General features: G+C 45.5%; 6 protein-coding genes across 6 annotated transcripts; 3 read left to right on the top strand and 3 right to left on the bottom strand.

The window, feature by feature from the left end:
• Positions 1-2: 2 nt before the first annotated feature.
• On the bottom strand, positions 3-2,718 carry MICPUCDRAFT_64648 (uncharacterized protein; the record flags this gene model as incomplete). The annotated part of the gene is made up of 1 exon (XM_003056407.1): positions 3-2,718. A coding segment is annotated over one exon (2,716 nt), but the record flags the coding sequence as incomplete, so codon positions are not given.
• Positions 2,719-3,787: 1,069 nt separating this feature from the next.
• On the top strand, positions 3,788-6,859 carry MICPUCDRAFT_55474 (uncharacterized protein). The gene has a single exon (XM_003056015.1). The coding sequence runs from the start codon at positions 4,131-4,133 to the stop codon at positions 6,693-6,695; it is 2,565 nt and encodes an 854-aa protein (XP_003056061.1). The 5' UTR covers positions 3,788-4,130; the 3' UTR covers positions 6,696-6,859.
• Positions 6,820-7,965, bottom strand: TFB4 (RNA polymerase II transcription factor B subunit 4). The gene has a single exon (XM_003056408.1). It carries the CDS (start codon positions 7,750-7,752, stop codon positions 6,862-6,864), a length of 891 nt encoding a protein of 296 aa, XP_003056454.1. The 5' UTR covers positions 7,753-7,965; the 3' UTR covers positions 6,820-6,861.
• A 711-nt stretch (positions 7,966-8,676) lies between these two features.
• Positions 8,677-9,236, top strand: FAM96 (uncharacterized protein; the record flags this gene model as incomplete). The annotated part of the gene is made up of 2 exons (XM_003056016.1): positions 8,677-8,877; positions 8,931-9,236. The coding sequence occupies 2 exons, from the start codon at positions 8,677-8,679 to the stop codon at positions 9,234-9,236; spliced, it is 507 nt and encodes a 168-aa protein (XP_003056062.1).
• Positions 8,958-10,237, bottom strand: Ntf2 (nuclear transport factor 2). Its single transcript, XM_003056409.1, has 3 exons — positions 10,017-10,237; positions 9,887-9,952; positions 8,958-9,642 (listed from the first exon to the last, which is right to left on the bottom strand). The coding sequence occupies exons 1-3, from the start codon at positions 10,062-10,064 to the stop codon at positions 9,346-9,348; spliced, it is 411 nt and encodes a 136-aa protein (XP_003056455.1). The 5' UTR covers positions 10,065-10,237; the 3' UTR covers positions 8,958-9,345.
• Positions 10,238-12,494: 2,257 nt separating this feature from the next.
• MICPUCDRAFT_55478 (uncharacterized protein) lies at positions 12,495-13,899 on the top strand. Its single transcript, XM_003056017.1, has 2 exons — positions 12,495-12,771; positions 12,820-13,899. The coding sequence occupies exons 1-2, from the start codon at positions 12,698-12,700 to the stop codon at positions 13,865-13,867; spliced, it is 1,122 nt and encodes a 373-aa protein (XP_003056063.1). The 5' UTR covers positions 12,495-12,697; the 3' UTR covers positions 13,868-13,899.
• The last annotated feature ends 155 nt before the right edge of the window (positions 13,900-14,054 follow it).

Raw genomic sequence — 14,054 nt, forward strand, 5'->3', positions numbered from 1 at the left:
GGAAAAATCTTGTAGAAGTGTGCAAAGCTCTCCAAACTGCCGCGCCTGGGTAAGATAATAAGGCAGTAAATTTATCGCATCGACAACAAGATGACGTTCTTGATGCGTTGCCGGAAGCTTTAGCGGTGCATCGGCATCCCTTTCGAGCGCATTTGAACTCAGATTTGTCGATCGAAAGAGTGGTTCGTTTCCAAAAAAACGCTTTCGTTGTGTTCCTGTGCTTTGAGCTGAAACAGCAAGAGAAAATTGAACATCATTTCCTCGGTTTTCAGTATAACGTTTCTGTATCTTACTTGATCCGTTATACAGGGATCCATAATATTTAGAAAGCAATCGAAATATTGCGCGCTTCTTGGGTTCATTTGGAGCATATCGATCAATTATAACTCCAGCTGTTGCATCACTGCTGATTTTAAATGTACCCTCAATAGGCCCAAGGATTAGACCCCTAGCCTCCCACATGAGTGTAGGAGCAATAAAAGAACCAAGATAGACTTGCTCATCCCAATCAAGAGTGGTAGCAATCACAGACATGATGCCCTCCAAGGTGAGAGAGTTGCAGCCATAGGCAACAGTGGGTAATATAAGTGCCAGCATTGATCGAGGGAAAATCAGTTCCATTCTGTCAAGGCGGCTTGATATGATATCAACTTTCTGTGTGGTCAACTTCACGAGATATTCGAAAATAGTCCTGGTGTCGTCCATGTTCATAGACGATATTTCTTCCACCAGTAACTTTGCATAGCTTATTGACGCCAGTCCAGGTAGTCCCAGAAGCATATTTAAAAGAGCGTCTTCGAGCTCAATGTTTGCAGCAACTATTAGATACTTCGTAACGTACGATCTTATTTCAATGTATTCCATTGGTCCTAACAGCAGCATTTTGCTCATCGCTTTGGGTATGCACGCATATAGACCAACAAGCTGTCTACGAAGGGTCTTTTGGGCAGCAAACGTCGAAATATCATACGACGATGGAAGAACCTTGTGAATTGTATTTGTATTTTGCTCGACTTTTGAATTCAGAACATCACCCCCTACTATCATTTGTACGCCTGAAGGAAGTTCTGTCTCGCTAAAAAGCCACGAAATGCCTCTTGGATTCTCTAGTGCGGTAGCGGCATCAATAAAAATTAACACTCTGTGATTTTTGTTCACCATCTGACGGAGCAAAGAGAAGAGCCACGCCCGTGATTCATTGAATCTTCCTGGTACGTTATATTTGTTTCCACAGTATCTCAATAGACTTGTTGCGAGTAAGCGATGTACTTGTGTGGGATTGTAGTAAGCACGACCAAGCCCGGGAAAAAGTGATAAGATCACAACTTCATGCTGCTCCACTTTATCGGAGCTACAGTATAGCTGTCGGCACTTGCGGGCACAGCGCTGCAAAATGCTTGTTACCCCACTTCCCTCCTCGCCTCCTACAAAAACTGCATTAGGTCTTCCCAACTTTATGCAGCGCATCAATGTATATTCATAAATCCCTCTATTAAAATAAAATGGAAGTTGTTGCTGCAGTGAGAATTCAGGCTCATGCTCCTTCAAAGTAAATTCGCTCGGACTCAAGGGAAACTCATGGGTAATGCGCGACCAAATGTCATCCAGAACATCTGAAGCAAAGCGACCAAGATTTGTGGTGTGTCTCGGAACACCACAGATAAATCTCCTCATCGTTTTCGAATCAGCGGACGGTGCATAGTCCGCTTGAAACTGGCGTATAGCCACATAAGGATGAGCATACAGTACTGATAACATTGCACCAACACGTCTCCGTTCAAGCGTACTAACACTGTAGTACTCTTTGCGCACATCATCTGGTAATTGCTGCATGAAGTGAGAGTCGCGAAGGTAAGCAAGAACATGCTGTGGCGACACACAGTTTACTTCTCGCAGATCTGTAGTGGCCCCAGAGGACGCATTCCACGCTGGCTCTTCTGCGAGCTGTAACACTTGACTTATTACGAATTCGAATCGGTTGTAATGCTGTGGAGCTCGTCGAATCCAGTTAAACTTTTCTTGCTCATTCCTATTCTGGATCTTGTCGACGAATCTACACAAATATTCATGTTCTCTTTCCTCGGGCTCGCGCTTGCCCGATATTAAAACGATATGTATAGACCGTAAACGTGCTTTCTCGGCAGATCGCATAGCTGAAGCAACTCCACAGCTCTCCAACGTGTCGGCATAGACTGGCCTAAGCCGTCGAGTTCTACACAAATCCACTAATGCCGGACACACTTTGTCACGCAAAACAAGTCGCTCTGCTTCCATACCAGGTCCAGATATCACATGAATAAGGACTTCCCTGTATCCATCATCACGAGTTTCGCACGTTTTTTCAAGATGGGCGGAGTACGGTGCAAGATACTTCGGGATTGCAGCTGCCAGATCGATATATTTTTTTTGATGGAGGTACAACCCCGGTCGATCATAGTTCAGCACAAGTATACCGATTTTCCTTGCCTCACGAAATGCAGTCCACAACTGCAAGTCCACCTTTTGAATACCATTTATTATAATACCACAAGTCAGAATGACATTCTGAAGGACAGACGCATCCGTTGAATCGTAAGATAGTTCTATCTTCTCATAGCCGTGAAGCGCTTGGAAGTCAACGAGCGTGCCTGTGCCGCTACGGGCGTTGCCTGTCGTCGGCAAGATCACTAGTGCACGGCGGGAAACTTTTTTGAGGAAGGTAGGCTGCAAAGTATTCATAGGTGGGTAACCAATGCCTGGCTCAACTTCGGACACCATCTATCCCTCCACGACATCTGCATCATAGTTATTTGGCGTGTTCTGGCGTATGTGGCATTTGCGTCACCGCTTTTCTTTGTCTTCCTTTTCGTCACGAAGCGAAGTCGGTCAACGAAGTTGCACAAATCGCAGTCACTGTCTCGTCCGAGAAAGCGACCGTGTCCAGTCACATTCAAACCAGATAGCGTCTATGTGTGCGCGTAGACTATGAACTTCGTGTTTTTTGCGATTTTTTTATTCCCAATTCGTATGAGCGTCTGTCTGTCAGACGCGCCCCCTCACGTCCGCGCTTCCACATGCGCCGTTGCGGCGTGGAAGGATCTGCAACTTTGCACAGCAGCCATTTGCGATTTACGATAACAGATCAATGAGTTTGCGCGGCAGACTATAAGACGGGAAGGCCGTTTTCGGACCCCTAGCTAGTAGCTACCTTCAAGGTACAAATAAACGCACGTGTAGTCATATATACGGAAGTACGAAAGTACTTTACGTACGGACGGATATAGAATACTTCCGGAAGTATTATTGTACAGTGGTGGGGTAATTCACGATTTCAGAAAAAAAGTACGAAAGTACGAAATTTAGATTGAATACGCATACAGATGGCAAAAACGTACTTGCGTACGCTCCCACGCGCTGTCGCTGCGCGGATCAATTCGAAACTACGTCAAAATGTTGTACATCATGTTGCCGATGCCCACACAAAGTTTCGCGATTTTAGGAGGCCTGGAAAGCGGTTTCCGGACCCCTAAGGATCATTTTTTGTATAAAACTTTCGATCTTCGAAAATAAACAACATTGAGATAGTTGTTTATTTATTACGAAAGTACCTTCGAAGGTACCTTCGTATTATTATTATTACTTCTACACGTACTGTACATACAGTACGAAGGTATTTATCTGGCCACGGACTAAACTGCCGGCGCATTTTTAACTAAAAAATCGACGGTTTAATTTCGCTCGACCCGCAGAAAAAATGTGCCGTCGGGAAAAAAATGTGCGCCCACACACTTCCACTTTCCGCCCGGCGGCACCTTTTCGCCGGGCACATTTTTTTCTCGTCGTCGGGAGTTATTTTTTTGCCCCGTATATACCTTTGAACTTGGACGCGCTGTCAGCGCTTTTTCTGTTTATTTTGCAGCGCGCTCAGCGCGTCCAAGGGCGAAAATTTGACCGGCGAGTTTAGTCCGAGGGTCGATCGTGAGAGCTTCAAAAGGGCAAATTTCCGATATCTGCCGCTGAGTTTAGTCCGTGGCCTTTCACACCGCGTTACTTCCGGAAGTCCTTCCGGACCGTGTTGGTTGAGTGGGCCGACTATTTTTTTTGTTCTGACGTTCCCAGCTGTACCTCCGACCAGCGAGTTAGTTGAGCAAATGGTCACTATTCAACTAAAGTACGATGTTTCTGGTAGGAAACACAGACGTTCCTTTGAATGCCACGATTACCCAGACCTCAGTGACTACACTGCGAAGGATCCCTCGTCTAAAGTTTCATCCAGGATACACAGTAATCTTGGTTTAGTAAAGTGCTGCAGCGCATTAAAGCAGTCTATTTTCACGAGAGGCAGGACCTGGCATACATGTTGCGTGTCGCCAGACAGCAAGGGTGATGTCTTTATGAACAGGCACACTGAAGTCTTGGAAGAAATGCAAAACGGTAGTGAGGATGATGCCAATCGAATTTCAGATTACTCGGAGTTACTGCAAGGTGTGCTGCGTAAGCTTGAACGTGCAGCAGATCGAGGGGACTCCAACTATGCACTTACTTCCCTTCGCAATCTGCACCAAGTCACAGCATCTGGAAGTTTCTCTCAGACAGGCAATGTTTTGCCACTTGCTCTTTACAACTCTACACTTCGTGCTTGCAAGCGCAGCGTTCCCCCTCGACATGTGGAAGCTCGGCGATTGCTCAACGAAATGCGTGAACAAGGGCCTGCACCTGATGCTCGTTCTTATCACGAGGTAATAGCTGCGCTCTCAAGAGCACACGAGTGGCGCCTTGCGGAATACACTTTCGCAGAAATGAAGCGTGAATTTCCTAATTGTAGTCCATCTGCCTATGTATATACCAGCCTCATTTCAGCATACGGGAAAGGTGGTCAGTGGGACAAAGCCCGTAACGCTTTTGAGGCGCTTGTGGAAGAGGGCACAGCCTTGGATACAGGAGTATACAATGCTCTGTTGAGTGCAGCTGTCAGTGCTGCTCAATATCGCGAAGCAGCGGTTGTCTTCGACAGTATGCCAACGCAGGGCATTCTCCGAAACGTGACAACTTACAATGCAGTGATGACTTCACTCGGACGGCAGCGACGTTTGCAAGATATGGAATCGATGCGCAGGGATATGCGCAAAAGTGATATCAAGCCTAACGAAACCACATTCAGTGTTCTCATAACAGCTTATGGAAATTCGGGGGAATGTGAGCGTGCGTACCAGCTGTTGAAAGAAGCTTGTGGCACGCCCTGGCTGTACAAATCTGCAGTGATTTTCAACTCTGCTCTAGGGGCTTGCATAAAATCAGGGAACAGTGACTTGGCAGAGCGTGTCCTCTGCAGCATGCGCGTAGAGGAGGTTGTGCCCACGCTGGTGACATATAATATACTTTTGATGGGAGCCTCAGCAGAGCGGAAATGGGAGCAAGTAGCAGATACTTTCAAAGAACTACTGAGCGTTGGGCTGGTTCCGGATGCTATAACGCTGGACTGTTTGTGTGGGATTGAGAAGTTGCAAGTGGCCGCTGACGCCAGAAATCATAGAAACCTACATTGTAGGCGACCTATGGGAGCTATATTTGAAGAGACAATAGATGCGTCGCTTGATAGTACGCATATTCAGGTTAATCACGTTGGTTCCGTTGTTGATATATCAAGCAGTGAATCAGATAAGCAACTTGGGAACCTTCCAGAACTCTTACTATGCATTGTTGAAGAGGAACTCTTGCACACGGCAGGGACTTATTCATTAGAAAATGGAGACAATCCCGAACAGAGAGGCTATCATCATGAACGTATCGTGACAAGTTCTGGATTCATTTCAACCTCTGCTAAGAGTGACACTGCAACATACGCGTATGATGCACTCTTGCGCTCGCTCCACGTGGCTCGCCGTGGCGTTGAAGTTGAATCCACTTTTAAAACGATGGTAAGCAGAGGTGTTCGTCGCACAGTCCACACGTACAATACGCTGATCGCCTCGTTTGAAGCTCGACGACAGTGGCAGCAGGCTGGCGAAGCTATGAAAAGAATGCAAGAAGAAGGGATCGCACCGGACGCCCTCACCTTTGACGCATTAATTGATGTATGTGAGGAGATGGGACAGTGGGACCGGGCCACGGCCTGGCTAGTACAGGCACAAGAGCAGGGTCACTTGCGCTGTGAGGATGAGCTTGGAATTTTAAACCTCCACCGCATCAGATCTGCTGGAACAGCACAAGCAGTTCTGCGCTGGTGGCTGCGGCGGATGAGGTCGCGAGCGCTTGCCCCCCTCGATGTGCACGCGGCAGGACAAGGCACCCGTGCAATTCTAGAAAATGCCAAAAATAAAGGGCCCACACATACTACTGCTCGTGTTTCTGCCTCAGCTGGTAATTCAGCAGTGCATCAAAAAAATGCGATCCCTGTTCAAATAAGGGACTTGCCAGAGCAAATTCAGGTGGTGACGGGATGGGGAAAACACAGCACTGTATTCGGATACAGTCCTGTGAAGGAAAGAGTAATTGCTCTATTGGATGGTTTGAATTCACCTTTCTCTGTTCCAGTCCACAACATTGGGTGTGTAGTCGCAGAGAGAGGGGAGGTTAGAGCGTGGTTGGTCCGCGACGAGCTGCTGAGCTTGGTACGTTTCCTCGGTGGTAACAAGGAGGCGCTAAAACGCAATTTCAACCCGAGGAGTGCCGGGCCTCTCAACGAAGGGCATCACAGCGAACCGACTGCATCGTGAATATCAGAGGTCTACAGTACGTGTACAGTAGTTGGAAAGTATTTTTTCAAAACATTCCTGTATAAAGTTTCGAGTCATGTGTACGTGTATAGCTATCATCAGTCCTTCGGACGTACACTATATAAAGCTGCATTCAAAATGCTATAACAATGTTTCTACTATACAGCTAAGTGTAATCTGCGAAACATGCTAAACATTTTCGGCATCTTTCGCAAAATATGGTGAGGCAGACTGAACACACAAATCCAACTTGAAGGTTTACCTCGTGACAAAAGCAAGTTGCCTGGTATTCCGAACAAAACTTCCTCGGCGACTGTAGCTTCGCCCGAATGGATTCACTTCCAGGTAAATCACTGAGCAAGTAGTATAACGCTTTCTCACCCTGCTGAAGCATGCAATATGAACCACCAGTTATTTGCGCGGCCTGCTGAAGAAAAAATGAGTCTGTATATCCAAGCAAGCACGCGTCAATCCGAACACCAGAATTTTTTGCTGAAAAGATAGCGTTCATTCCTGAGAAGTACTGGCCCGAAGAATCCTGAGACCCAAGTATGCATAATATGCGAGGAGAGCAGTGAGGTTTGTAGACCCGTGCCCGGTTAACACAGCATAAAGCCATCGAGATTACCGTCGTCAGTGGCATATTTGACTTCGTACTTAAGTCGAAGTCACTTCGCATTCGCATTGCCAAAGTTGCCAAATTTGAGATAACCTGGGCACACAAATCACTCTTACTACCTGTATTCGTAAGGTCATTCTCACCACTCGCTAGTGTAGGTATCGCGTACATGCAATGTTCGACGTTGGAATGCAAGGCGATGATAACAACCCTGTTCTGTTCGTGAAGCGAGAGAAATCCAATCATGTAAACCAGAAGCTGTCTCAGCGTTTCATCGAAGCTTTCCTTGCCGTCCAACCTCCCGCCAAGGCCGCTCCATAGCAGCGGATTCGTTTCAAAGAGGATAACGAGGACTGATGACCCGTCAGAGGGAAGACTACCACGAGAAAACGACAGCGGTAGAGGTTTGGGCGGAACATGGCAACGTGATCTGGACATCTAAAGAAAACTTGCCCTTCTGAGAGGTGGCACGCCCTGAAGTGACAATAAGCACATGTGCACGTATGAACCAGGGACCCGGGACGACGCGAACAAGCGTCCGATTGAAACTCAGGAAGCGGCAAAGGTCAAATTAAAAACGTGTGCAGGTCTGTGAGAACCACGGACTGTAGACAAACTGGTCGATTCGTCAAAATAACCGGGCTAATATCAATATGCTTTGATCGCGTGTTGCAGATTTTCTGCTCAGCCATAAATCCAGCCCCTACAGTATGAGTGAGTGTACCTTCGTACTTCGAAGTACGTAAATACTTTCGTACGAAATAGAGGGTTTTAGTTGCAAAAGCAAAATCGGGTCTAAAATCGGGTCTAAAATCGGGTGGGTCAAAATCGGGTCACCCACCCGATTTTAAAATCGGGTGGGTCAAAATCGGGTCTAAAATCGGGTGGGTGACCCGATTTTAGACCCGATTTTAGACCCGATTTTGGCGCAACTAAAACCCACTAATAAATAAAACGAAGGTACGAAAGTACTGTACTTTCGAAAGTATTAAGATATCATTCCGTACAATAATAAAGGTGTCGTTTATGTACTACTGTACACGTACGTGTAGTATCGGATATAAAATGATGTTCTTCCGTCCGGAACATAGGGATAATACCTTCCGAAGGGACACGTGTACGTGTACTGTACAGTACGTGTAGATATTTCCGGAAACAACTTATTTTTATGTGTACTGTACTGTACACGTACGTGTATGTAGTGTACTTGAACACGTAGGCCTACAGTACGTATTACGGACCGCCGCACACGCACCATCAGTGCGCGACTACGCGCGCCCGCACCACCGCGGCAAATTCTATCGTTTAAACCTGCCTCTTCTCTTTGTTGATTCCAACTCGTGTCTTCCCCTGCACTGACTTATGGAGCTGCAGCCGGTTCTCGTCAATCCGACGCCAGTTGTGCACGCGGGGCAAAGGCTCCAGCAGCGAATTGTTGACTGGAGTAAAGCATCTCAATATTCGCATCGAAGTTCTGAAGATCTTGATAAAATCGACGCCAATGAGGTTTTCGAGCATATCAAGGATATAAGTGACCCTGAGCATCCTTTTAGTCTAGAACAGGCAAGCCTCTTCAAGAGAGTTTTTTTTAACAGTTGTTTATTATCTTTTTGCAGTTGCGCGTGGTAAACGCGAAATATTTATTGGTTTCGAAAGTTATTTTCCGAATACAGGTGACATTCTCACCTACTGTACCTCACTGCAGTATGGCGACTTTAATCGGCTTATCTATCCGCGTTAAGTTGTTGCGCGCTTTGCCTCGCTGTTTCAAGCTAGACATCTTAGTCAGGCCGGGCTATCATTCATCACATGAAGCTGTCACCAAACAGATAAACGACAAAGAACGTGTCGCGGCGGCACTAGAGAATACGAATCTTCTTCAGAAGGTTGACAGCTGCTTGGATGGCAAGACTGCGTTGTGAAACCGTTGAGGAAGATATTAATGTGGGAGCGTAATATTACTTTGCTGCGTTGAGGAGGCCTTCGCGTGCGCATTCTTTTTCGGCCAATGCTTATCATACGTATTCATCCCTACCCTATATTGAGGCGGAAAATATCGTTCAAGATGTAGAAGGATCCATTACCAGAGGGCAGCAGCTGGAAAACTTGACTGAACTTTTGAGGTATTTGTTCAGCGTCTACAAGCAAGTTCCCGCAAACCATTACTATAACACCACCACCTGGAGTTGGTTGGCAGTCAATCGTAATAACGTGGTGTTTAACTTGTTGAAATGGCAAGCTTTGGATTTTGCTTAATATGGCGGATACGCCCTTATATTGTCCTGGTCGCTCAGCACTATGTTCAAAGTTTAGCATTGACACCTCGTCCTTTTGCGAAGGCCAGAAAGAGAACAGGTAATGAGTAGAACTTCACAAGATCAATTATGCACTCGAAGACTCGCGGAGCGGAGTGCAATTTCAAATTTGGCTCCACGAAGGTACCAGCAAAGAGTCGCTAGAAATACTGTATAGTCGTATGGCATCCAGCCAAGCAGTCACGGAAAGTAAATTAAACAAACCACTTCGCCAGTTCACTGGGTAGTAAATGCAGTGAAGCAGTTGTTATCGTTACCTTGTATAGCTGTCCCAGATGGCTGCGATTCGCATCAAATGTATTGTAATAGTGCGAGACAAACGCCTGTAAAAAAGTAAACCGAAAATATACGAAGAGTTTCTTTAAGTAGATATAGGTGTAAACCTACCTGCCCAACTTGTTCAAAGTTTGAGCAGACGTTGGCGAGAGGGTCCATTAGAGAGAAGCGAAAGAGAATAACTTTAGGATTTTTGCTAGTTTGGTTTTTAAACACCTCCGAACGATATACGCGTCTTCAGAGCCCACGTCCGAGCAGCTGAAAAAAATGTTGCGCACGAGCCCGCAATTCGGCCTAGTACAACGCAACTTTTTACCTTCGAAGGTTGAAAGCTGAGCTTTGCTGCTCAGTTCGAAAAACGTAGAGTACAACGTTGTAGTTGTACTTCTACATCCGAACACAATCAAGCAACTTACGAAAGTACAACGTACTTTCGAAAGTACTTTCGAAAGTACTTTCAAAGTACATACAACCAGTTCCCGAACAGCCAGCTGTATGACTATTTCTACAGCTGTACACGTACGGAAGTACTTTCGTACTTTCGAAAGTACTTCCGTACTTTCGAAAGTAGCGTACGAAGGTACGAAGGTACCTTCGTATGCATGATAGAATACGGAAGTAAGTTGTCCGTACACGTGTACAGTACAACTACACGGTACAGTAGGGCTAATAAACAACTTATTTAGAATAACAACTTTAAATAAATAGTGTACATCTGTACAATATGATACGAAAGTACCTTCGAAGGTACGCTTCTAGCTAGCTACCTTCGTAGTTGCTAGTAGACTATCAAAGTACCCTCAAGGAGCAGGGTTGTACATAGCTACATACATTACCACACGTAGACTACAGTACACGTACAGTAGTCTAAATTAGTTGTTACAAAATAATTTTTTTTAGTGGTTTTTCCGGAACTTCACGTACTTACGAAAATTTCAGCCTATCAAATGCGTTTGGAGTTTCGTATGCAAAAACGCGCCACGGGACCTTACGATGAAATCATCGTCTCGCGCTGGAATCTCAAGTTCGTAGCTTTTATGTACAAAAACTCGTGTATGCAAATCTGTCTAAAACTCACAAAATGTGACTCTTCCGATGAAAACCACTTTTAAACCAGTAGTTGTACAAGAACTTCCGTACTTTTCATACTAAAAATACCCTGCCGCGCCGCGCCCCCTTCTCCCAACTACCGACGCGCAGCGGAGGCGCTCATATTACCTTCGTATTTCCGAGGTCTAGCTAAGTTGTATAGCTAGCTAGCTAGAGAGCAAAAAACCATTTTTTACGCGTGAAAAACATACTTCCGGAAGTACGTGTACGTGTAGTTGCCTCCCTCGCCGCCGCGCTGCGCGGGAACCCCCGAGCGCGCGCGCGCCATATCACAACGCGCGTCGAAAGTGCGACAGGTGCTTTATACTTCGTTTATATTGTTTATAGTCCGGTTATACTTCGTATCTTTACTTTCACTATCTTTGTCATAATACGTGTACTCATAGTCTATCGTCGGGAAAACCGCATACTGTATCATTCATATTCATGAAAGAAAAAAAATACTACTGTAACTGTAAAAGAATTTATGTTTACACGTACACGTACAACTACTGTACAGGTACAGTAAAAACAAATAAAGTACGTGTACAGTACGTGACTACATACTGTACGTGTACGTGTACGTGTACTTTTATTTATTTATTTCTTGGCTGAATGACGTAAATACGTGTACTGTACGTGTACACGTGTACGTGTACGAGTACAACGCACTCATCAGCTACTCACTCTCGTAATTTTTTTTAAATCGAAAGTACGAAAGTACATTCTAGTGCTGACATCGCGCACCGCGGCGCGGCATGTATCCGCGTTCCTCAGTGGGGCAACTGTACGGCCTACGGAAGTACTTCCGTACAACGTTCTTCATGTACGTGTACTGTATTTACTAATAATAGTGTCGAAATTTTAGAAAGTTACAACGCCGCTCTGGCGCCGCGCGCGCAGTAAGTGGCTGTACAGTGTACAGCTGTGCACAGTACACGTGTACAGTACGTGTACACGTACACGTACAACGCGGTACCTTCGAAGGTTCAACTGTCGACCTTGTATCATAATTTATGAAAATAAGCGCAGTGTACTGGCCTACGCCCTTTAATCCCTGAATTAGCCTGAATTGACGGAGCTTAATGGGTTCATTTCACCCTTAACTCTGTCGCATCAACGCTAATTCAGGGCTTAAAGGGCGTAGGCCTTCCCAATTAAACTTATTTGATACGTGAAAATACTACTACTACTATTCTACTACTACATCTAGCGTACTAAAAAAACACAACTGATGACCGAGTCGACCAATCGATCGACCACCAGGTTGAACCTCACTCGATTCGATCATCGAAATAAAAATATTACTGTACGTGTAACAAACAGTACACGTACAGATTGTATGTACATTTGTAGTTCTTCCGTGTAGAACGATAGATGTAGTATCATTTGTAGCGCATTATGGAAGTACGGAAGTACTTTCGTACTTTCGTACAAAGTACTTTCGAAAGTACTTTGTACGAAAGTACGAAAGTACTTCCGTACAACGTTGTATGTACGAAGGTACGAAGGTACGCGACGTGACTCGCCAGTCGACGAACCAGCCCCGGTTTCGAACTTGCTGCATAGGCATCCATACAAGTACGAACGTTCACCGCAGAAGTCTCGACTTTAGAGTAACTTATTTCACGACGTGAGGAGGAGCCAGTCATAGGCCCGAAGACCTCGTTCACAGCACGAGTCGAAGTGCACGTGTCTAATAAATGCACCACGTATATTTGCAACGTTGCACACTAACTGTGGTCATACTCTTTATGAATGTGATGCAGGTGCTGGGGTAAGTGGCTTCTTACAAGACTTTGGTACATAAACTCTCGATATGTAGACTTTCAAGCTCGCTCAGGCTGACTAGCTCGCAAACAATCGATTTCACAATTATTCTCGTCTCTGCTCTTGCACCACTCAGGACTGACTACTACAAAACACTCGCGGTCGACCGCGGGGCCTCAGATATTCAGATTAAGAGGGCATATAGAAAATTGGCGCTGAAGTATCATCCAGACAAGAATAAAGGCGATCAGAAGGCGGCTGGGAACTTTGCTGAGATCAGCAACGCCTACGAAGTCCTATCGAACAAAGAGAAACGAAGAGTATATGACCAGTATGGAGAGGATGGTGTGAGACAACATGATACGCGTAGTGGACAGGGGCGCCACCAGCATGATATCTTCTCTCAATTTTTTGGCAATAATTTCGGTTTTGACAATGAAGAGGCAGACATACGCCACGGTGATGACGTGGTACTTGACCTTGAGTTAAGTCTCGAGGATCTGTACACCGGTTGCAGTCTCAAGGTTGGACGTGATAAAGGTGTGCATAAACCTGCCAAAGGGAAGCGTAAATGCCGTTGTATGCAGCGGATGGTAACACGACAGGTTGCCCCCGGCATGTTTCAACAGTATGCCAAGGAGGAATGTGAAGAATGCGACAACATCAAGATAGTTCGTGGTTTTGAAATCATCACGATTGACATCGAAGCTGGTACTCCAGATGGGCATGAAATAACTCTTTATGATGATGGCGAGACTCTCGTGGACGGTGACTCTGGTGAACTTCGCGTGCGAATCAGATCTGCTAACAACACCAAGCGTAAGAGGTTTGGTAACGATCTCCACATATTATATGAAATTGATCTTGCGGAAGCGCTTGCCGGCTTTACCCACGAATTTATTCATTTTGACGGTCATATCATAGAGCTTCAGAATACAGAGGTGACTATGCCTGGTCAAATATTATCTATCCCGTCCGAGGGTTTTCCTATTTATGATGTTCCGAATTCACGTGGTGATCTTGTCATCACCTTTCAGGTTATTTTCCCAGAAATTCTTAGCCTTAGTCAAAAGGTGAAGGTGAAAGATATACTGAAGAAGTAGTAAAGTGAATCTTGACACAAGTTTTCAAGTTTTCTTCGTCATGCACGCTCACAACATACTGTACATATTGGCTACATTCTCTGCCAGTTGTGCTGCAGCAGAACACTTATACAAGTCTACGAAAAAACTCGACTCAGTACAGCCCCTTTCAGCCCGCGAATTGACGGTAGTGCAAGGGTACACCCTT

Source organism: Micromonas pusilla (assembly GCF_000151265.4).
Source record: "Micromonas pusilla CCMP1545 genomic scaffold MICPUCscaffold_2, whole genome shotgun sequence".
NCBI classification, from domain to species: Eukaryota; Viridiplantae; Chlorophyta; class Mamiellophyceae; order Mamiellales; family Mamiellaceae; genus Micromonas; species Micromonas pusilla.

Excerpts from the sequence above, each read along its gene's own strand:
- MICPUCDRAFT_55474 (XM_003056015.1), top strand. The coding sequence starts at position 4,131 with ATGGTCACTATTCAACTAAAGTACGATGTTTCTGGTAGGAAACACAGA.
- Ntf2 (XM_003056409.1), bottom strand. The coding sequence starts at position 10,064 with ATGGACCCTCTCGCCAACGTCTGCTCAAACTTTGAACAAGTTGGGCAG. Across the intron at positions 9,953-10,016 it reads ACTTTGAACAAGTTGGGCAG|GCGTTTGTCTCGCACTATTA; the intron begins GTAGGTTTACAC and ends ACTTTTTTACAG. Across the intron at positions 9,643-9,886 it reads ATCTGGGACAGCTATACAAG|GACGAGGTGTCAATGCTAAA; the intron begins GTAACGATAACA and ends CCTTCGCAAAAG.
- TFB4 (XM_003056408.1), bottom strand. The coding sequence starts at position 7,752 with ATGTCCAGATCACGTTGCCATGTTCCGCCCAAACCTCTACCGCTGTCG.
- MICPUCDRAFT_55478 (XM_003056017.1), top strand. The coding sequence starts at position 12,698 with ATGCACCACGTATATTTGCAACGTTGCACACTAACTGTGGTCATACTC. Across the intron at positions 12,772-12,819 it reads AATGTGATGCAGGTGCTGGG|ACTTTCAAGCTCGCTCAGGC; the intron begins GTAAGTGGCTTC and ends CTCGATATGTAG.